Source organism: Nicotiana tomentosiformis, chromosome 10 (genome assembly GCF_000390325.3).
Source record: "Nicotiana tomentosiformis chromosome 10, ASM39032v3, whole genome shotgun sequence".
In the NCBI taxonomy this organism is placed as follows: Eukaryota; Viridiplantae; Streptophyta; class Magnoliopsida; order Solanales; family Solanaceae; genus Nicotiana; species Nicotiana tomentosiformis.
This window is the reverse complement of record NC_090821.1, coordinates 51177552-51200824: the sequence shown is the minus strand read 5'-3', so window position 1 is coordinate 51200824 and position 23273 is coordinate 51177552. Positions and strand designations below refer to the sequence as shown.

The 23273-nt window shown below is 38.9% G+C and overlaps 3 protein-coding genes across 3 annotated transcripts; 1 reads left to right on the top strand and 2 right to left on the bottom strand.

Moving 5' to 3' along the window:
• Positions 1-3166: 3166 nt before the first annotated feature.
• Positions 3167-3535, bottom strand: LOC138900157 (uncharacterized mitochondrial protein AtMg00810-like). The gene has a single exon (XM_070186870.1). The coding sequence runs from the start codon at positions 3533-3535 to the stop codon at positions 3167-3169; it is 369 nt and encodes a 122-aa protein (XP_070042971.1).
• A 2849-nt stretch (positions 3536-6384) lies between these two features.
• LOC138900156 (uncharacterized) lies at positions 6385-6963 on the bottom strand. Its single transcript, XM_070186869.1, has one exon. It carries the CDS (start codon positions 6961-6963, stop codon positions 6385-6387), a length of 579 nt encoding a protein of 192 aa, XP_070042970.1.
• Positions 6964-20153: 13190 nt separating this feature from the next.
• LOC138900155 (uncharacterized) lies at positions 20154-22017 on the top strand. The gene is made up of 4 exons (XM_070186868.1): positions 20154-20278; positions 20571-20703; positions 20800-21098; positions 21735-22017. The coding sequence occupies exons 1-4, from the start codon at positions 20154-20156 to the stop codon at positions 22015-22017; spliced, it is 840 nt and encodes a 279-aa protein (XP_070042969.1).
• The last annotated feature ends 1256 nt before the right edge of the window (positions 22018-23273 follow it).

The window sequence follows — 23273 nt, the reverse complement described above, 5'->3', positions numbered from 1 at the left end:
TTGTGATACTTGTAGACTTAAGAATACAGTGCTTGTATTAAGAATTAGAGAGACTTAGAAGACAGTGTTTGTAGTTGCGCACTTCAATTCTTGAGTTTGCCAGTATTCTTATAGGCGAGTATTGTTGTGTATTGGTATTTGATCCGAGAAGATGTCTGTGATTCCTTCAAGAGTGATGGGCTTGTTGTGTATTGGTATTTTATTAGAGCAAGGTGTCTCTGACTCCTTCAAGAGAGATGGCCTATATATTTTAATCCAAGGTGTGCTCTGTTCCATGCCGAAATGTATCGAGGAAATGAGCAGCATTTCAAATTGTCTCCATTTGGTGGGATAGATTAATTAATCCAAGGAGTGCTTTATATTTTTTTAAATAAAGGAGCAGCACTCCCAATTATTTCCCACTATGATCTGTTTCCCACTTCAGTTGTCTCACATTGCTTTCGTCCTTCGTTCTTGGTCTCCTTGGCTTGAGTTTCTGCTGAATCTTCTGTGATTCAGTTTCCTTTTTGATAGCTTCATTTCCTTTTGTTGATGCCTTGATTCCTACAATTAAAGTAGATAGAATTTAGTATTGCACAATTGTCATCATTGAAATATAGATATAACAATCTTACTCTTTTTGATGATGACAATAAAAGAGAGAGTAAGGAAAGTATACTTCCTTTTCATCACTTGAGATGCCCTTTCATCACTTGTGCTCCTCCTGAGTTGTTGTACTTATTACTGCTCCCCCTGAGTTGTTGATTTACTTCACTTGTACTTTCCTTGAGTTATTTTACTTATTACTGCTCCCCCTGAGTTGTTGATTTATTTCTCCCATAATGTTCACCCCCTTTGGCATCAATCAAAAAGGAAGGAAAATGCAAGCCTAGTAAATATAACATACAAAATAATATATAGATAATATGCATACTAGTTAGGGAAGCATAAATAATACCTTCAGCAGAGGCATAGAGTGATGGTCCATACATACCAATAAAAAAATAAGTCTTAAAACAAAGACAAGCACACAAAAACAATTTGCTTTTGACACACACAAACACGCCTTAATTTCTCCCTGGGAAGTACTTAAGGGTATTGATCACTTTGGTGCAGTAGTAGTCATAGGAGGTTTCAACATCTTTGACAAGCTTGTCCATTTTTCTACCATGGATTTGAATGCCATGGTTTCTTGTCTCCGTGTGGCTCCTATATCCATCCTAAGCTTGGCCACATCTGTACATATTTCCTTGGTGACTTCCCTGATTTTGTCTACCTGTTCTTTCATTTCAATGAGCATGAGTTTTACACCATCTAGATATTGCTAAATCTGCTGAAGATTTTAAAAGGTAGTTGACTGAGACTCTGGTGGTTCAGTGGGAGCTTCAACCTGTGCTGGGACACTTTCAACTTTGGCGCGCTTGACCCAACCATCATCACTTAAAGTGTGGCCCATCATAGAGAAGGCTGTCTTATCATAGGTACTCGTAATATGCTTGGGTGTGAAAGATGCCAAATCAACCTTAATAGTTTCAAGAATATGTGGTATAAGTAGGCCATAGGGTAGATAAGAAGCAGGAGAGGATATATCCCTGATACTCTCAAGTATATATTGATGAATCCATACAAACCAGTTGGATCTTTTGTCATTCATAAGACAGTAAAGAACAAAGATATCTCTGGTAGAAAAAGTGCTGAGAGATCCAGTTCTAGGAAGTAAAGTGATGGCTATCATGTGGGCCAAAACCCGGTGTTCAAACTTTAGATTTTTGGGACCAATGTCGGGAGGATTATCATACAGGAAGGCTTTCGCTTCTTCTAAGGAAACTTCAAAGTCTTTTGGCCTGAAAGTTTGCAAAATAAAAAACTCATACCCGTTAAACTTAGCAGAAAAAATTTACTCCAACTGATAAGAGTCAAGAACAATTTGAGTGCCTAATCGACTCTAAGTCATCTTTATCATTCACAAACAAATTTTCATAGAACATTCTCACAGGCTCTTCAAACACGGAGCTCCCAATAGTATCAAACAAAGAGGAAAGACTTTGAAAATAAAAAGAAGCAATCACATCACAGTGTAGATTTTTCATAAGAGAAAGACTTACTGTGCGTCCATAAGCCATAGATTTCGACTTATAGGACTCAAACATTGATTTCTCACTTGGTCCATAGAAGATTAATTTGTCCTTTAGCCCAAATTCTGGACTCTCCACTTTCCCTTTCTTGCATGCAGATGTTTTGGGGGTTTCCTCCATGGGCCTCTTTCCTGCCTTTTTTTTGGCTAATGGGAAGGTTCTCTGAAGATTTACTGCTTTCATTGTCGGTTTTGAGACTGTCTGAGTCGATGGATGATTCCAAGTCTACATTTTCTTCAGGATTGAGGGTTTTCTGAAACCTTCTGCTTTGTCTGGTGGTAGTGGAAGATGTGAGGTTTCTTTTTTCCATGGTGAGGGTTTCTTTAGAGAGGATAAAGAGTGATAGGGAGAGAAAACGGTTATTATCTAGACATTGGGAAGGTTGAAGAGTTGCACTGGTTAAAAGAGAGAACAGATTGAAAAAGGAGGTGACTCTTCTGAGGAGATGTTTCGGCGGTACTGATGGAGGTGTAATAATTACACTTATGTCAAAGTAAAATTAAATACCCATGAGAAGGAAAATAAAATATTTTAAACATATAAAGAAGATTTGTTTTATAAAACAAACATAATGACAATTATTTTTTGTAGTAGACAAAATCTTTCTTCTAAAAGAGGTTTTGTAAAAGTATCAGCAAGTTGAGATTCGGTACTAATGAATTCTAATACAATATCACCTTTGGCCGCATAATTATAGATAAAATGATGCTTTATTTCTATATACTTTGCTCTGGAGTGATGCACAGAATGTTTTGCCAAACATATAACACTAGTATTATTACAAAATATAGGAGTAGAGGTAAGAGATAAATCATAGTCGAGAAGTTGATGCATGATCCAAAGAACTTGTGTACAACAACTTTCGATAACTAAATATTCTGCTTCAGTTGTTGACAAGGCAACATAATTTTGTTTCTTGCTATGCCAGGAAACTAGTGCATTTCCCAACAGTTGGCATGTGCCACTGGTACTTTTCTTGTCGATCTCATCACCTGCAAAATCTGTATCTGAAAAACCTTTCAAGACAAATTTGTTAGAGTGAGAACACACCATTATCCTAATTCAGAGGTCCCAATAAGATATCTCATAATGCGTTTAACATCAGTAAGATGTGATTCCTTTGGAGCCGACTGAAACCTTGCACATTTACACACACTGAACATTATATCTGGTTGAATAGCACTGAGATACAATAAGGATCCAATCAATCCTCTATACATAGTTTCATCAACACTTTTTCCATTGTTATCTTCATCAAGCGTAGTTGTTGGACTCATTGGAGTCCCAATGGGCTTAGCATTCTCCATGCCAAACTTCTTTATAAGCTCCTTGATGTACTTAGTTTGACTAATAAAGATCCCATTGAGAGACTGTTTGATTTGTAGTCCAAGAAAATAAGTTAGCTCTCCCATCATGCTCATTTCGAATTCTCCTTTCATACAATGAGCAAATTCTTCACATAGAACAGAGTTAGGACTTCCAAAAATAATATCGTCAACATAAATTTGAGTAATAAGATTACCTGAATTTGAGTGCTTAATAAATAGAGTTGTATCAATATTACCTCGTTTGAAACCTTGATTTAGAAGGAAGGAACTTAATCTTTCATACCAGGCTCAAGGAGCTTTTTTGAGTCCGTATAGAGCTTTAGTCAACTTATATACATGATCTGGAAGGGTATCATTTACAAATCTAGGAGGTTTCTTTACGTAAACTTCTTTAGAGATGTATCCAATTAGAAATGCATTTTTTACATCCATTTGGAATAGTTAGAATCCTTTATGAGCAGCAAAGTCAAGTAATATTCGAATAGATTCCAATCTTGCTACATGTGCGAATGTTTCATCGTAGTCGATTTCTTCTTGCTGAGAATAACCTTGCGCAACAAGCCGTGCTTTATTTTATACCACTAGTCCAGATTCATTTAACTTATTTTTGTAAACCCATTTGGTTCCTATAATAGAAGCACTTCAAGGTTTTGGAACCAGTTTCCGCACTTTATTTCTTTCAAATTGATCAAGTTCATCTTTCATTGCTTTGATTCAGTAAATATCTTTTAGTGCTTCATCCACTTTCTTTGGCTCAAATTAAGAAATTAGAGCCATGTGAGAGTTGAGCTATTGAAATCTTCTGGTAGTGATTCCTTCATGTGGATTTCCAATAATGAATTTGTGAGGATATCCAGGTTCAATTTTCCATTCATTTGGGATGCTTGTGGTTGGTTCTCTTCCCTCAGTAGTCGACTGTTTTGTTGAAGAAGATTCTTGGATTTCATTATGTTCCTTAGTTGACTGATTTTGCTGAACAGTTGACTCCTCTTCATAGTCTTTTCCTACAACAACAGACTTTGGAACAATAGAAATTTCCTCATCTTCAGGAAGTTTTTCATTCCTTAAGCGAGGGTTAGTATCAACAAAAATAACATGAATTGATTCTTCAATGCATAAGGTTCTTTTATTATAAACTCTATATGCTTTACTTGAGGGAGAATATCCAAGGAATATACCTTCGTCGCTTTTTAGATCAAACTTACCCATATTGTCCTTTCTATTATTGTGAATGAAGCATTTGCATCCAAAAGGATGAAATTAACTGATGTTGGGTTTCTTACCATTCCATAGCTCATAAAAAGTCTTTTTAAGAATGGGTCGAATCAGACACCTGTTGATAATATGACATGCTGTGCTTACAACCTCTGTCCAGAAGTGGTGAGGTAGAGAGTTTTCCACAATCATGGTTCTAGCCATGTCCTGTAAGGTTCTATTTTTACGTTCTACCATCCCATTCTATTGAGGTGATCTTGGTGAAGAGAAGTTGTGAGAGATTCCTTGGTCATTGCAAAAGTTTTCAAAGGCTCTGCTTTCAAATTCTCCTTCGTGATCACTTCTGATAGTGGAAATGTAGTATCCTTTTTCACGTTGGACCTTCGTACAGAAAACTTCAAAATTTCTTAGGGCTTAATCTTTATGACTTAGAAAAATAACCCACGCAAATCGAGAAAAATCATCCACAATGACAAAAGCATATTTTCTACCCCCTATACTAGCAGCTCCAGTTAGACCAAACAAATCCATATGCAATAGTTGAAGTGGTTTAGTAGTAGAAACTATGTTTTTGATTTTGAAAGATGAGCGAGTTTGTTTTCCTAGTTGACATGCATCATAAATATGATCTTTTGAAAAATCTAGCTTTGGAAGACCAATGACAAGATCATGTTTAGAAAGTATTTGGACAGTATGCATGCTAATATGTCCAAGATTTCTATGCCAAACCCAAGGGTCATCAATCATAGAAGCAAGATAAATTTGATCACCAAGACTATCTATATTAATAGACATTCCTGTCTCTATTACCTGAAAGAATAACTTTACCTGATTTGTCTTCTATAAACCATCCATGTTTCTTAAAACGAACCTCATAGTCATTGTCACATAGTTGACTGATACCGAGAAGATTGTAATCGAGTTCATCAACTAGGTATACTTCGTCCACATCACAGGTTGAGCTTAGAGGAACTTTCTAACTTCAATTACGTTTTCTTTTGATTTATCCCCAAAGGTAACTGTTCCTCCATCTAGTTTGGTGACTATTTTGAATAATTGTTTGTCACCAGTCATATGTCTGGAACACATGTTGTCAAGATACTATTTTCCTTTTCGATTCTTCTTGCGGTGTTCCTCACTGGTTCCCTCGTCTGCCATAAGACCAAGTTCACCTGATTTTTCTTCCTCATCTGCTCCTTCATCTGTCATGAGCCCAAACTCTCCTGAGTCCTCATTGCTATCTTCTTTTATGGACATGAAACATATGTTTGTAATTTTTTCATGGTCAGATTCTTCTTCATCACTCCAGGCTCCAAAAGACTTCTTCTTTTGAAGGTTCCTGCAGTTTCTTCTTCAGTACAGGACAATCAGCTTGAATATGTCCATGTTTTCCACATTCATAGCATCTTCCATCATTTTAATCATTTTCATTATTTGTCCTTCCTTTTTCTGAAGTTTGATTTTCCTCTTCTGCTATATCCGTTCTTCCTCATCATGCTTGCTACAACTTGGGAAAGAATGGCTATTTTTTCTTCTTTTTCTCCTCCTTCCTCTTCCACTTCATTTTCTGGTTCAGCCATAATAGCTTTAAAGGCTACTGTTTTCTTCTTTTCTTGTTGAATTTGCCTGTCCAAGTGAGTTTTCTCAAAGGCAATTAGATCACCTCTAAGTTCATCATAAGACATTTTGTCAAGGTCCTGACATTCCAGAGCAATAACCTTGGGCTGCTATATTGTGGGCAGACTTCTAAGGATATTTCTGACATGTTCTCTGCTCTTTATTGGTCTACCAAAGGATTTTAGATCTCCAAGGATTTTGCTGAACCTTGAGAACATTTCTTCCACTGGTTCTCCATTCTTCATTTGAAATAGCTCATAGTCACGAACTAGAAGATTGATCCTTGTTTCTTTTACCTTGTTGGTTCCTTCATATGTGATCTCCAATTTATCCCACACTTCCTTGGCAGTTTCACAACTTGAAATTTTTTCATACTCTTCTCCACTGATAGCATTATACAGTAGATTTGTTGCTTTGGCATTCACAGTTATAACAACAGCTTGTTCATCAGTGTAATCATCTAAGTCAAGTGGATTAGTTGATACAATGACTTGACCATTTTCATCTTTTAGTTGCGAAATTGGAAGATTTTTCTTTTTGATAACACGCCAAACTTTGATGTCATATGGCATAGTGCATGTTTCCATATAAACTTTCCAGTGAGAAAAATGTTGTCCGTTGAAATATGGAGGTCGTACCTGAGAGGTTCCTTCTTGAAATAATGCACCGACGACTGTATTTGATCCCATGATCTTTTCCTCACTAGCTGTTTAGAAAAGTTTGTGAGCCAAGCTGTGATACCAATTGAAAGTACAAGAGGGGGAGTGGTGAATTGTGGACTATTAAAATTTAATTGAATGAGTTTGAGTTTAGTCGACTAGTTTTCGTACAGCATACAGATAAGATAGAGATGAATGTAATGAATTGAAAGTAAAATAAGACACAACAGGTTTTATACTGGTTCAGTACCGGTGTGGTACTTACATCCAGTTTTCCTTGGGTCACAAAGGTTCTCTTAGATATTGATAAAAAATTACAACAATGATGGTTTTAACGCGTTCACCGCCAACGATGTTTAGCAACAATAATATCTGGATGTTGACACAACTCTCTTTTGCGTTCTAACTCTTCCTATCTTTTGTGACACTTGTACACTTAAGAATAGAATGCTTGTATTAAGAATTAGAGAGACTTAGAAGACAATGTTTGTAGTTGCATACTTCAATTCTTGAGTTTGCCAGTATTCGTATAGGCGAGTATTGTTGTGTATTGGTATTTGATTCGAGCAAGATGTCTCTGATTCCTTCAAGAGTGATGGGCTTGTTGTGTATTGGTGTTTTATTAGAGCAAGGTATCTCTGACTCCTTCAAGAGAGATGTGCTAGATATTTTAATCCAAGGAGTGCTCTGTTCCATGCCGAAATGTATTGAGGAAATGAGCAGCATTTCAAATTGTTTCCATTTGGTGGGGTGGATTAATTAATCCAAGGAGTGCTTTATGTTTTTTTAAACAAAGGAGCAACACTTCCAATTGTTTCCCACTATGATGCATTTCCCACTCAAGTTGTCTCCCATTGCTTTCGTCCTTCCTTCTTTGTCTTCTTGGCTTGAGTTTCTGCCGAATCTTCTGTGATTCGGTTTCCTTTTTGATAGATTAATTTCCTTTTGTTGATACCCAATGTTTACCCTCATATTTTTCAAAATACATATACACTTTCAAAATAGCATATTTGCATTAATATTTAGTTTACAAACCTATACAAGCATTTTCTATAATTTTTCACAATATTTTAGAGCTTTAAATTAATTTTTCTGTATTTAAATTATATGAATATTTAGTAATTATCCCTTTAAATTATTTTGTGATGACTAGTTACCTAAAATTAGTATTTTGCACATATAATATATGTTTCAAATATTTTATATTATTTCATATAATTATATTAGCATTTTTGAGCTATTTATCTAATTTTGCAATAATGGCACGTATTCATATATAAAGGCTCTTTATTCTATATTATTTATGTCAAAATAACAAATTTATATTTTAATAATATAAAATTATTATTTTAAGCATTTTAGTGCATAAATAATAATTGCATTCATTTATTAAGCAGTTTCCATAAATTATTTTGATAAAATTCGGGGTATTTAATTAATAGCCCAATTTTTTGCCTATTTTTTGGACCCAAATTAACCCAACAGATCTGACCCAACCCCCTAAAGCCCAAACCAAATGACCCCTGTGAGAACCCGGTCGGAACCCACTTAAAACGACCCACCCAAGCATCTTAAAATCCTGATCAACGGATCATCAGCCCACGATTAACCACCTCTTTTAATTATCCACCCCCTAACCCTAACCCTAACCCTCACACTCACTCCAAACAGCCGCCCTAAAACACTCTCCACTCCCTTCTCTTTCACGAACCCTAGCCTATATATCACTCAACTTCTCCACATCCGGCTCTAAAATGGAATCAATCACCGACTCACTTACCTTATTGGTCTTCTCTTGATACTGGTAGTCCATTTGTGGTGTTACCTAGGTGCTTTCCTAAACATGGCAAACAGTACCTTCCGTAATCGAACCAAAGAGGTTCAAATCATTGATTTTGAGCATTATTTCGTCCACATACGTCCAACACTTATTATGTTAGTCCGATTTCATTTGAATTTATGTGATTTACATTTTCCCTGAAAAACTAGGGTTTACCGAATTCCTCTCTTAAATCGATTTCAAATTGATTTGCATGTTGTCTTTCCTTATTTGTTACTTAATTTACTCTGTTTCCTTTTGTGTTTGTTCAATTATTTCTGCTATATAAACCCCTCCCCATTCCCTTTTGAGACGGAATTTTGAGTCACGAAAATCTCAGTAAAACTTGAGGCTTGTTATGTTAATTCCTTCATTATCCTGTTATGTGCTTTGTGTTGGCCGGGTGAAATCCAAGGCCACTGAGAGTCTACTGTTCGAACTTTCTATTGGTGCGAGCATTGCCCGGGGTTCTTTTGAAGTTCTTGGGAACTTTGACGCATCGATATTTTTGGGTTCTTGTGGATCTTTTGTTCTTTATCATTGTCCGTTTAACTCGTAAGCTACTTGACTTTGCAATTTCATCCCTATGTGTCTTTGATTCACATGTGTTCTCCCCTCTGAAATGCACATCTTAATATATTTTCTAGATTATTTTGTGCGCGATTCTGTTAAGTCTACTGTATTCTAATTCTCTTTAGCATCTAACTTCCTCCCAATGCTGCTAGTTTTGAGATTTCTTAAGTCTAATTTGGATAATCTGATTCTCTTAAGTTTGTTTAACCAGTGTATTGGTGCATGAACATTCCCTAAAACTTGCTTACTTGCCTTGTGCTTAATCTCTATAATGATGCTTCACACTTGTGTTAGAATTTCCTGTGTTAATTATAATATGTTCCCCTGCTATTGTGTCACTCAACATGAGCCCCCATACCTATTAGTGATTGACTGAGATCTTAACAGTTACCTCAACTTGTCTTCCATGCCCTGCTTGAATCATTTTGTTTTATGGCATAACTTAGACCTTCTTTATTTAATTAATTTATTGTGTCAATCCCAGAATATCTACATGTGTTATTTGGTATGAGCTTGCTATCTTGTAGTGCTCTGAATCTCTGCAATGTTTGTCATGTATGTACAATATGTTTCAATTTGTATTAAGACCATTTTCTATCGACTATGACCTTGCTTCTATGCTAGTATGTCTCCCCAGCATGTCTATGGTTCATCTGATATCCTGTTCTTTTAGTGATTATTTTGCTTGTCACAATGTGCATCCCCATTATGTTTAAATAGTGAAATACTGATTAACATGACACTAGGATGTGTGTTTAGCATCATCTCTTAGGTTTTAACTTGTTTGTATTGTGCATCTGTGACTGCAAACTTGTTTCTCCCCACATGTGGTTTTGTCATAAGTTGTGCTCCCTATCATGTCTCAATGCTGCCCTGTTTCTTGGTGAGAGTTAATATGTCTATCTTATTGATGCTAAGATATATACTTAACCTTAATTAGACTTCTTAGGTCGCAACCTGTTTGAATTAACTTTTGTCAAAAATTTATAAACCTGTTCCTACCTATAATATGGGGTTGTTCTGTGCTACTTTGATAAATGTTGAAGTTCCACTGAACAAAGTCTTGTGATCTACTTGATTAGTTGTTTCGTATGCTCAGCTTGACTATGTCTGTTTTAAGTATAAGTGTATCACCTACCTTCTGTCCCTCCATCACTATCCACCTTCCTTGCTACTTAGGCTATTCTGAATCCTTCATTCTTAGCCAGCTGAAAGCCAAGGCTATCTAGGTTCTGTTGTCCACCTCCCTAGTGTGAGCACTGATCGGGGTCCAATTGAGACTCTTGTAAACTCTGACACACTAGGGCGTGGTCCTAGTCATTCTTTCAATCTCCAAACCTATCCCCAGTACTCTATTTCCCTGTCATGTATTGTATATCTATATTTGTTGTTCCAAGTGGTGCAACACTTGGCGCTGTGGCTCATTAAATTGGTATGGGCTCTTCTATGGACCGATGATCGTGCTTTGAACATGGCTCTTTGTTGAAGGCCCAGTAAGGCTGGGTATTTAGTTATTTTATTTGGGCCTACGGCTGGCCTGTTCACTGTTATGTAATATTGTTATTCATTACTGTGTCTGTAATAATTTTTGTATAAACAATTGGGGTTGTTAGTAAAAGGGAATGGGGTAGATTTTAATATTTACATGTGATGGGTAGATAACATGCCTATAGGACTTAATAATATGTTTGCTATATGTGTTGTTCAATTACATGAGCAATGTAGAGATCATGACATTAGGAAAAGCACACACACACTACTTGTTTACCATTAAACAAGAGTTTTAAATGCTATGTCCACTGCTATGTGTTTATAGACGACATGCCTATAGGAAGTGAGCACTCTTTCAATTTGCATGACTACTTTCAACCGCATTAGAAACCTGCCTATAGGAATACATGAATTCTCCTTCAATTCATTTCAGCATATATACTAGAAATCATGCCTACAGGATTTGGATCATTTCATTTGTTACTGTATTGCACTGATCACTAGAAACCATGCCTATAGGACTAAGTATAACAATAAAATCAGTTCTAAGTGCTAATCGTTAGAGATCCTGCCTATAGGATATCACGATTCGCTTTAATAACTGTTAATGATGTCCCTCTAAACATTGTTTATTGTTCACTTAGACCACTATCAAAGCGTGAGTAATTCTAGGTTACTCCCGATAGATTCCTTTGTCTTTACTACGTAAATCACTTTGATGCAACATCTACAGGATTAATAACTGGAAATCTGCAAACTCTAATCAACATGCAACAATCGTATAATTATTTGGAGATAAGTAGCGCCTAGCCTTTGAAATCTTTTGTATGTTTTAATGCCTCGTCACATAGAAACCATGACTATAAGGCTTAAGGTTCTTAATTCTGAAATTTGTCTACTGCCTATAACATGAGCTTGCTCGCGTACATTTGTTGCTTACATGTGGAGGCAGACTTGAGCCATTTATTGTCTTTATGTGTAGTCCTACATATTTTTAATGTCGCCTAGATTTATCATTTTGAGCAACTTGAATAAAGTCTAGAACCATTCAAATAGAGGTCCAAATGCCTCCTGGACCATAGGCATGGGACAGGTAGTGCACGCATAAGGCACGATTTAGAATCAACTAGTGCGCTTTAGGTAATAACTTAAAGATAGGAATCGGGTAGCAGGAGATGATAGTCTGTGCCCGCTCAATAATATGATTAATACCCCATCTTGAGAGAGTTACGAAGTATTATTTATAATGCACAGGGTGATACTTTAGGCTAAAACACTTAGGACCCCCATTCTACCTTTGAATCAAGTGTTTGTATTTACTCAAAGTCTTCGATAATCAAACTTCCCAAACTCCTTGATTTCTATGTCTTTGTTTATCTGACTAATTCATATAATTCAAGTTCGGCCGGGAGCCACAGTTCTGGACCTCGAAGAGTTTCTAACACCTTCTCTTCGAGGTAATTTCGAGCCCTTACCCGATCTTTGGTGATGCAAACTAGTCAAACCCGAGTCATATGCAAATAGGTGCCCTATCGCACCTTAAACCATTAGGTGGCGACTCTCCTCTTTTAATTCCCTCCTTTAAAAGAGTTGTCACACGTCGAGTCCCGCTTTTCGAGAGGAAAAAAATGGGGGCGCGACAACATGGCGACTTTGCTGGGGATTTACACTTAGGCTCTTACCATAACAAATTTGGCTAATGTGAATTAGTCTTCTCTGATAAACGTGTTTCCTTTTTATTTTATTATTTTATTGCTACATGAATATCCCACTCTTGTTTCCTTTTTTATTTGCTGCATGCACACCCTTTCCCTTATTCTCCCTCTATTTGAATTCGTATGCAAACCCCTTCCCTTATTTTCCCTTCTTTTGCTCAAATTGGCTCTAACATGCGTGTCCTTTTTTTTAGTCGGACTTATTTGCTCCAAGTCGCATTTTAAATTTCTACATCATGTCTCTTCCCACCCTTACTCCCTCACTTACTTTATTAAAACTTCCAAATTGCGCGAAACTTCTTCTTGTTTTCCTTTTTTTGTTTTCATGTCTTTACGTTTCGTTTTAATACTGCATTTACAGTCTTCATCATGCAAAATACTTGACAACATGTTGGTTATATTTGCATAAAGCATGCTCCATATCATATTGTACTCGTGCCCAATTAATACCATAGCAGCGCTTGATGAGTGTCCGCGCTCTTCCGAAATTACCCTTTAAATTTGGAAAGGCTTATTTGCAGTAAAACTAGTCGATCAGTGGTGCAGTCGACGGTTCCGTGCCTTTCCCTCTCAAGTTGTACGCTTAAGGGTACCAGTACCTTTATAGAAACCCCACTCTAATATTAACTGTGCATGCATCATGTCCAAACCTAGTATGGGTTAGAACGTTGTCCGCGTGATAATCTGCTAAGGCAAGCCTTGTCCAAAATCCGCCGGGTTTTCCGTAATCCCAATGGATACCATCACGATATGTGCATTATTTGGAGAAAACATGCCTGTATGCCGATCATTAATGTGTAAATAGTCAAATCCGGAGGGGGAAAGGGCTAACTTTATTTGTTTTGCAGAAATGAGGCACAAAATCCCAGGTTCAGCATGGTTCAAAATATCCCACTTTGCTGCTGGATTGGTGGAAAAACCTCTCACCAAGTGACAAAAATCATGTAAAAAGAGTCCTTTGGAATCTACCCTTTTTATTAGACATTCAGTAAAACAATGCATTAATTGAGGCTGCCACCATGTTTTGGGATGAGAAGAGAGTCGTCTTCCATTTTGGCGAGATAGAAATGACTCCTCTTCTAGAGGAAGTAGAAGGCTTCGCTGGACTTCCATGGGATAGCCCTGGCTTGTTGATACCGGAAAACCGTACTTCCTGAGGTTTCTTGAAAATAATGGGTTTCAAGAAAAATGATGAGTTACTCTGTCTGAAGAAGTCTTATATACCATTTGAGTTCCTTTATGAGCGTTATGGTCACAACAAGTCATATCGCCTTTACCATGATGAACTTGCCATTACCTCTTTGGGTTAGACGCACCGCCAGATTTTCATATTCATTGTCTGTTTTTTGGGAATGCTGATATTTATGATGAAGGGAGAAAGGATCCACACCCACCTAGCTATGGTCGCTAGGACTTTAATAGAGGGAATTGAGGGGAAAAATTACACCATTGTCCCTATGTTGTTGGCTTAGATGTACCGAGCTTTAGACCGTTGTAAAAAAGGGTATGGGCACTTTGAGGGTTGTAATATGTTGCTATAGGTATGGTTGTTAGAACACTTTCAGAGAGGTGAATTCCGTCAAGAACATCCGCGACGACCATGGAATGGCAACATAGACTATCATCATCTGACGAGAATGACTTTTATCCCAAACAGGTTTGCGCAATCGGGAAATGCTGTGAGCTGGGTAAGTTTCTTTGGCAATTTGACTGATGAAAAAGTACATTGGATGTTCGAATGATTCCCTAGCAGCGAGTTCATCATCAGGTCAAGAGAGACTCCTCATCTAGTTCTAGTCGGGTTGAGAGGGATCTACCCTTATGCTCCTATAATGGTTATGAGGCAAGGTGGGAGAAAGAAGGTTATACCTCGAGTTTCTAACATGGTCCAGTACAAAGAAGACTTCAAGGGGAACACCATTCCATTCAAGTTTGAGGCACAACATATGTGGCATCAAAAGATCATTGTGGAGAAAGATACCATCGAGCCAAATCGGTATCATGCCTACCATGTGTACTTCTACCCATCATGGTTGGTAGATGATATAGCGGGAGATGCCAAGCGAGGGATTAATCTAAGGAATAGGGTCATAGACGATGCTGCTGAGGCACAAGTCAAATACAATATGTTGCGCAAAAGGGTTTTCGAATCTGAAGCCAGATATTTGGAACAACACAAAGTGGACATGGAAGCAATCAACGAGTAAAAAGGAATCACTACTAAATCAACAGAGAGGTTGGAATATTTGGAGCAGGGGTTGATGGAGCTTGAGGGAAAGATGAGGAAAAGGATCTCAGACTGTCAGAATGCAGAGGACAACGAAGGAGGGCATCTAGAAAGGGCTTATCTGCTATTGGACATGCGCGACCTGGGGAACTTGATTGATGGAGCCAAGAAGGCCAAGCATGGAGAAGGCCCCTCTGGGACCAAATAGATTAGGAATAATGTTTTATTTGCTATCTAGACTCATTTTAGACTTTGAGTGTAATAAGGTAAATGTCATTAGTAACTCTTTATAATTATTGTCGTTTTAGTAGAGGTTTGGTTCATTTATCACATTAATGAAATGACGTAATTATTGGCATCAATTTTATCCAAATCTATATGTCTCTTAGGCCTACCTCGGGGATAATGAGGTCCCCAAAATTAGGATGCGAATTTATTTATTAATTCTGCAACACATGTTCAATATCGCAAATATCCTCTTAATAATCCTTACTAGCTTGTTTACCTTTTTGTTTTTTTTTCTTTTGTTTATTCCCATTCCCAAATGTTGGTTCGTACATACTGGCATCATCCGTATATCATACTAGATCTAGAGGTCCTCCACCTTTTCCTCCTCCAAGTGATCCCAAAAACAAAGGAAAAGCTAAAATGGATGATATGAGCGGTATCAGAAAAGACACCGCTACACATACAAAGAATGTCGAAACTTCAGATGGTCGGAGTACTCCGGCACAGAACAACTTGGTCTTACGGTTGGAACAGAAAATACTGGAGTTCCAAGTGGAACTTGAGCAGGTCCGGAATTTGGTAAACCTTTCCCTCACCCTAAATGTCCCCGACCTTAACCAACAAAACACAAACGCCCAAAACCCGGTACCTCCCCAAAACACACAAAATCCTCCCGTATCACATCAATACGCCACACCTCCTCAAAACCCCAACCCTCCGCCAGTACCAACCCCTCCACAACATCATCATTATCCAACCTAGTATCCACAAACCACCACCTACCACACTCCTCAAAATGTAGTACAGCCTACTCCTGACCCACAAAACTCAACCAATGACAACCATTACGCCCAGATTCCCAGAGTTCACCAAAGCAATCCCATATATGTGAAAACCTTACCCCACACCCACAACAGACCCTATACATACCCGAACCTGCCGAGAAGGACCTGCTCATCAAAAATATGGCGGAGGAACTCAAGAAACTTACTGGTAGAGTTCAAAGTATCAAAAGGGGCAAAGGCATTGGGGGTTTGAATTATGAAGATTTATGTATTCAGCCAGATGTATAACTTCCAGAGGGCTACAAACCTCCTAAGTTCAAAATGTTCAACGTGACTGGTGATCCGAAGGTGCATTTGAGAACGTATTGTGACAAGCTTGTAGGGGTTGGCAAAGATGAAAGAATCTGCATGAAGCTGTTCATGAGAAGCCTCACTGGAGACGCCCTGTCTTGGAACATCAGTCAGAACCCAAATAAATAGGTTAATTAAGTAAGCATGGCATCAGATTTCATGGATCGGTTCAGGTTTAATATAGAAAATGCACCAGACATTTTCTACATTCGGAATCTCAAGTAGAAGCCAAGAGAAACTTTCCGCGAGTATGCTACTCGGTGGAGGTCAGAAGCTGCGAAAGTACGGCCATCACTGGAAGAAGAACAAATAAATAAGTTCTTCATCAGAGCTCAGGATCCGCAATACTACGAAAGACTGATGGTTATTGAAAACCATAAATTTTCTTACATAATCAAATTGGGAGAAAGAATAGAAGAAGGGATCAAAAGCGGAATGGTGACAAATACTGAAGCACTCCAAGCCACAAATAAAGCTTTACAGTCAGGAGGTATCTCTAAGAAGAAAGAAGTAGGTGCGGTGATGGTAGCCCAAGGTCCAAAGTCTCCTCTTACATAGCAAACACTCCTACCCACATATCAACCTTCACCTCCTAGATACCAACAACATGCCGCCACTTACCATACCTATAACACCCAACCAACATACTACCACTCACCACCAGTCCACCAAAACTACCAAAAACCTAGACCAAATTTTGACTGTAGACCACCCAGACAGTACATCCCAATTGTTGAACCTATAGACCAGCTGTACGAGAGAGTGAAGGTTGCCAGTTATATCACTCTCCCGCTGTTGCTATGGAAAACTCTTCCTAGTGGATTAATCCAAATAAGACATGTGCCTATCACTCAGTCATGAATAGTCATACTATTGATGAGTGTCGTACTTTGAAGGATAAGATTCATACATTAATTGACACCAAAGTCATATAGGCAAAGGAGGCTACACCCAATGTGCGTAAAAATCCTCTCCCAGATCACAGGGGTGGAGGGGTAAACGTGATAAAGACCGATGAAGAATGGGACGCAGAGGGGTCAATTGGACTCATTCGAGAAGGGGATAATCCTGAAACATCTCCAGTCACTCTCACACCTATCATGGTACAAACTCAGGCACCTATTGAAGCTGAGGTGGCTGCACCAACTCTGTTTGAGGTTGAAATAACAACACCCTTCACCGTGATGGTAGAACCTACACCGCCTTATAAGTCTAATGCTATACCATGGGATTATGTTACAGAAGCAAGAAGGAAAGGAAAGGCAAAAATGGAAAAAATAAGTGCAGCACAAGGCATGACCAGAACTGGTAGAATTTATACACCCGAGCATTTTGGAGGAACGAACAAAGAAGCGGCCTCTAAACCGCCTGTCATTGAGAGTGGCCCAGAGAGGTGTAGGCAAGAGAGTATTCTGTGGTTGATCATATGAACAAAACCCCTACTCAAATATCCATTTTATCACTGCTACAAAACTCTGAGGCACATAGGAATGCCCTGATGAAGGTGTTGAATGAAGCATATGTACCCAACAACATCACCAGTGGAGAGATGGCCAACATGGTAGGGCAAGTGTTGGAAAGACACAAGATCACTTTTTATGAAGACGAGCTGCCACCAGAAGGACTAAGTCACAACAGGGCACTGCATATTACAGTGCAGTTTGAAGACAAGTTCATTGCCAGAGTCCTGATAGATGGGGGTTCGAGTCTCAACATATGTCCACTAACTACTCTGAAAAGATTGGGTAAAGGACTGCACGAGATACGAGCATGAAGTATGAATGTGAAAGCATTTGAAGGGTCTCAAAGGGCCACAATTGGGGAAACTAACCTCAGCCTATAGATGGGCCCAACCTGGTTGGATGTTGAGTTTCAAGTGTCGGACATATCTGCTACCTACAGCCTATTGTTAGGACGACCTTGGATGCATGTCGCTGGGGCCGTAGATTCTAGTCTACACCAGGTCGTTAAGTTTGAATGGAACCATCAGGAAGTGATCATCCATGGGGATGGAAGTAACCCCATCTACACCAATCAGACTGTTCCAGTCATCGAGAATAGAAGTAAGTTGGGTGGAGAAACATTCTATCGCATCGAGCAGGTCAATGCAATTGAAAAGGACAAATGGTGGAGCAGTAAGATAGAAGGCATATTGGCATGGACAGGGTATAAGCCTGGAAAAGGTCTCGGTAAGAATTTCCAGGGAATCACCAAATCGATACAGCTAAAGTGTCACGGCACAACATTTGGGCTTGGGTACGAATACAAATGGCATGAGTATCAGAATTGGTCACCACCATGGCGTGGTCCTTATTACCTTCTAAAGTAGCCAGTACCACATTTGAGATAGTTATTTCATCAAGCCGACATGATCTGTGAGTCAAAAGAAAATGAAGTTCTAGCTGGCATAAGGAATCTATTTCTGGATGATGAAGACATGGATTGCGGTGCGATAGTTGAGGAGAAGGAGGAGGAAGGCCTTATTATTCAGACCATGGAGAAGGGTGCTATTCTCAAGAATTGGACTGATGCACCATCAAGGGTCCATCGAGTTCCTGGGTAGCCTAGCAATTAGCATCATTTATTTTAAAAGCTATTTTATGAGCATTTAAGACATTTTCAGTATTTTGTTTTAAGCATGTTTTGTTTTGAAATAATTTCTCAGGTCATCGAGCCATACTTGTTTGATGTTTTCAAGATTTATCTAATGCATTGTTATTTTTAGTATTTATTATTATTTCTTATGTTTTTTTCTACAACATTATTATTACCTATCCTGATGAACTTACGACTGTGACATGTAATGAGACAACGCAACATAAGGATAATGATTTAGAGGATCTGGAAGAGGATATAATACTCGAGAAAATTGTCAGAGAAGTGGAAAACTTTGAAAACAAGCCTAAGTCCAATTTGGATGAGACTGAAATAGTTAATTTGGGAGACTCGGAAACAGTTAAGGAAACGCATGTAAGCATTCACCTATCACCATCAGAGAAGGCAGAGTACGTCCAGTTCTTGAAGGAGTATGAGGATATCTTTGCATGGTCCTATGATGATGTGACCGGTTTGAGCACGTCCAAAGTGGCTCATAAACTACCTACCAAACATATATGTCCGCCTATAAAGCAAAAGCTCAGAAAATTCAAGCCAGATATGAGTCTGAAAATAAAGGAGGAAGTCACCAAGCTAATCAAAGCCAAGGTTCCTAGAGTGGTTGAATATCCGACCTGGTTGGCTAACATCGCGCCAGTTCTAAAGAAACATGGAAAAGTCAGAGTGTATGTCGACTATCGAGATTTAAGCAGAGCAAGTCCCAAAGATGATTTTCCTTTGCCCAATATACACATACTAATCGACAACTGTGCCAAGAATGAACTCCAAACCTTTATGGATTGCTTCGCGGGATACCATCAGATCTGGATGGATGAAGGGGATACACATAAGACAACCTTTATTACACCATGGGGAGTGTATTGCTACAAAATGATGCTGTTTGTCCTAAAGAATGCTGGAGCCACTTATATGAGGGCCATGACAACTATTTTTCACAACATGATACACAAAGAGATAGAGGTGTACATGGATGAGATAGAGTTGACGTGGATGGCGTCATCATCAAATCCAAGAGAAGCACAAATCATATAGCAAATTTGAGGAAATTATATGATCGACTCCGAAGGTACAACCTGAAACTGAACCCCGTAAAGAGTGCCTTCGGGGTCCCTGCTAGAAAGCTGTTAGGGTTCATCATCAGCCGTCTAGGAATTGAGCTAGACCCGTCAAAGGTCAAGGCTATCCAAGATTTGCCACCTCCAAAGAACAAGAAAGTTGTGATGAGTTTCTTAGGGGGTCTCAATTACATTAGTCATTTCATAGCACAATCAACTGTGATTTGTGAACCGATTTTCAAAATGTGAAATAAAGACGCTGCGACAAGTTGGACTGAAGAATGCCAGAAAGCCTTTAACAAGATCAAGGAATATTTATCCAAACCACCTGTTCTGGTCCCTCTAGAACCTGGGAGACCTATGGTACTCTATTTATCTGTACTGGATGGGGCTTTCGGCTGTGTCTTGGGAGAACACGACGAGACGGAAAGAAAAGAACAAGCCATATACTATCTAAGCAAGAAGTTCACACCCTATGAAGCACGGTATTCTTTGTTGGAGCGCAACTGCTGTGCTTTGACGTGGATAGCTTAGAAGTTGAGGCACTACTTCTGTGCCTACACCACATATCTCATATCAAGAATGGGTCCGTTAATATATATCTTCCAGAAACCCATGCCTACAGTAAAGTTGGCAAAATGGCAGATACTACTGAGTGAGTTCGACATCATTTATTTAACTCAGAAGGCGGTCAAGGGGGAAGCGTTGACAAATCACTTGGCAGAAAATCCTATGGGTGGAGAATACGAACCACTGAAAATGTATTTTTTGATGAAGAGGTATCATTCGTATAGGAGAAGACATCACCGAAACCTATGACGGTTGGAGAATGTTCTTTGATGGAGCTACAAACTTCAAAGGAGTAGGAATTGGAGAAGTTTTAGTGTTAGAAACAAGTCAACACTATCCAGTATCCGCAAAGCTCAGGTTTCCATGTACCAACAATATGGTAGAATATGAGGCCTGCATCTTGGGGCTCAAGTTTGCCATTGACATGAACGTTCAGGAATTACTGGTAATTGGAGATTCAGACATTTTGGTACATCAGGTTCTAGGAGAATGGGCTACAAAGAATATCAAAATATTTCCATATTTGTACTACGTACAAGAGTTGATGAAGAGGTTCAGAAAAATAGAGTTCAAACATGTTCCGAGAATCCAGAATGAGTTCGCAGCTGCGTTGGCCACTCAATCTTCCATGATACAACACCCAGACAAGAATTTCATCGATCCTATTCCAGTAGGAATCCATAATCAGCCAGCTTATTGTGCTCATGTTGAAGAAGAAATTGATGGGAATCCATGGTTTCATGACATCAAAGAATACTTGGCAAAAGGAGAGTACCCGGAGCACACAAATCATACTCAGAAACGCACACTCCGAAGATTGTCCAACCATTTTTTCCAAAGTGGAGGAGTACAGAAGGACTCCAGACCTAGGATTATTACAGTGTGTTGACGCCAAGGAAGCTTCCAAACTGCTCGAAGAGATACATGCCGGAGCTTGCGGACCACACATGAATGGTTTCGTTTTAGCCAAGACGATATTAAGAGCAGGATATTTTTGGATGACTATAGAAACAGACTGCATTAGTTATTTTCAAAGGTTTCATCAGTGCCAAATACATGCAGATATGATACGAGTGCCACCCAATGAACTCAATGCAACAAGTGCACCATGGCCTTTCTCCGCTTGGGGGATGGATGCCATCAGTGCAATCGAACCCGCCGCTTCAAATGGGCACAGGTTCATTCTAGTGGCCATAGATTATTTTACAAAATGGGTTGAAGCCATATCTACAAGGCTATAACTACAAAGGTCATTGCAGATTTCGCTAGGGATCGTATTGTCTAACGAATCGGGGCTCCGGAATCAATCATCACCGACAACGCCGCCAACCTTAACTGTGATTTGATGAAATCCATGTGTGAAATCTTCAGGATCAAGCATAAGAATTCCACAACATACAGGCCACAAATGAATGGAGTTGTGGAAGCCACCAATAAGAACAACAAAAAGATATTAAGGAAGATGGTAGATAATCATAAACAATGGCATGAGAAGTTACCATTTGCCCTACTTGGATATCGTACCATGGTTCGCACATCAACTGGGGCAACTCTTTATTTGCTGGTTTATGGCACTGAAGTCGTCATTCCCGCCGAAGTAGAAATTCCTTCTTTAAGAATCATACAAGAGGCTAAACTCAATGATGCAGAATAGATACAAAGTCGTTATGAGAAACTGACTCTCATTGACGAAAAAGGAATGAACGCGGTATGTCACGGTCAACTTTACCAGAACAGAATGTCTAGAGCTTTCAACAAAAGGGCCAGGTCTAGACAATTCACATCGGGGCCGCTGGTGCTGAAGCAGATCTTCCCGCATCAAGATGAAGCCAAAGGGAAATTTCCACCCAATTGGCAAGGTCCATACATGGTTCATCGAGTATTAACAGGAGGAGCGCTCATACTCGCAGAGATGGACGGAGAAGTTTGGCCAAAACCTATCAACTCAGACGTAGTCAAGAGATACTATGTTTAGATTGTTTACATTTCTTCACTTGATGTAACTGAACTACACTTGACCTGATTCCCATTTAAGAGGGGATACGTAGGCAGCCCTGTGGGTTCGGTCACAACTCAATAAAATCATCATTTTTGCAATGATCAGAAAACTGGGGTAGAATTTTGAGAAGGACCTAAAAATTCTAAAGCAAGTTCATCTGACATCGTCATACACAGAACAATCAAAGAATTTCTTTTAAACTAGGGCAGCATTTTGAGGAGGACCCTCAAAATTCCAAAGCAAGGAGGTCGCAATATCTCTAAAATATGTCACAGTCATTGGTTCATCTAACTTAGTCGATATTGTATACTACTATATCTCAAATAACTACATTCATCAAATGCACGCATTTCTTTCGAAAAACTTTATTTCTATAAATAGCCAGATGCTACACAAGGTGACTCAAACTTGATCTCAAGACAGGAGCACATGCAAAGCAAAAGACAAAAGCGCGAACCAAACTTCCCCTGCAAAACTCACAATGTTTCTTTGGATACAGGCACAGTAAGACAATAATATCTGCAGATACGTTAGGTCACTACCTTTAAGATAGCAGATTATCTATCCCAATCATCTCCAGCTAAGAAACACTCTACTGTCACTCATCTTTTACCTTACATCGAGAGTAAGCATCGTCTCTTATTTTTGCATAAGGCTAAGCATTGACTCCCTAATTGCATAAGGCTAAGCACTGCCTTTCCTTGCATCGAGACTAAGCATTGTCTCCTATTTTGCATGAGGCTAAGCATTGCCTTCATAAATTGCATAAAGCATCGCCTTTCTTTGCATGAGACTAAGCACTGTCTCCTCTTTCGCATGAGGCTAAGCATTGCTTCTCTAATCGCATAAGGCTAAGCTCTGCCTTTCCTTACAAGAGACTAAGCAATGTCTCCTAATTGTATGAGACTAAG

What these genes read in the sequence shown, in the direction of transcription:
- LOC138900157 (XM_070186870.1), bottom strand. Translation starts at nt 3,535, where the DNA reads ATGAGCATGATGGGAGAGCTAACTTATTTTCTTGGACTACAAATCAAA.
- LOC138900156 (XM_070186869.1), bottom strand. Translation starts at nt 6,963, where the DNA reads ATGGGATCAAATACAGTCGTCGGTGCATTATTTCAAGAAGGAACCTCT.
- LOC138900155 (XM_070186868.1), top strand. Translation starts at nt 20,154, where the DNA reads ATGGTACTCTATTTATCTGTACTGGATGGGGCTTTCGGCTGTGTCTTG. An exon ending in TTCACACCCTATGAAGCACG is followed by an intron (nt 20,279 to 20,570) that starts GTATTCTTTGTT and finishes TTTTTGATGAAG; the next exon opens with AGGTATCATTCGTATAGGAG. An exon ending in GAAATTGATGGGAATCCATG is followed by an intron (nt 21,099 to 21,734) that starts GTTTCATGACAT and finishes TGAAATCTTCAG; the next exon opens with GATCAAGCATAAGAATTCCA.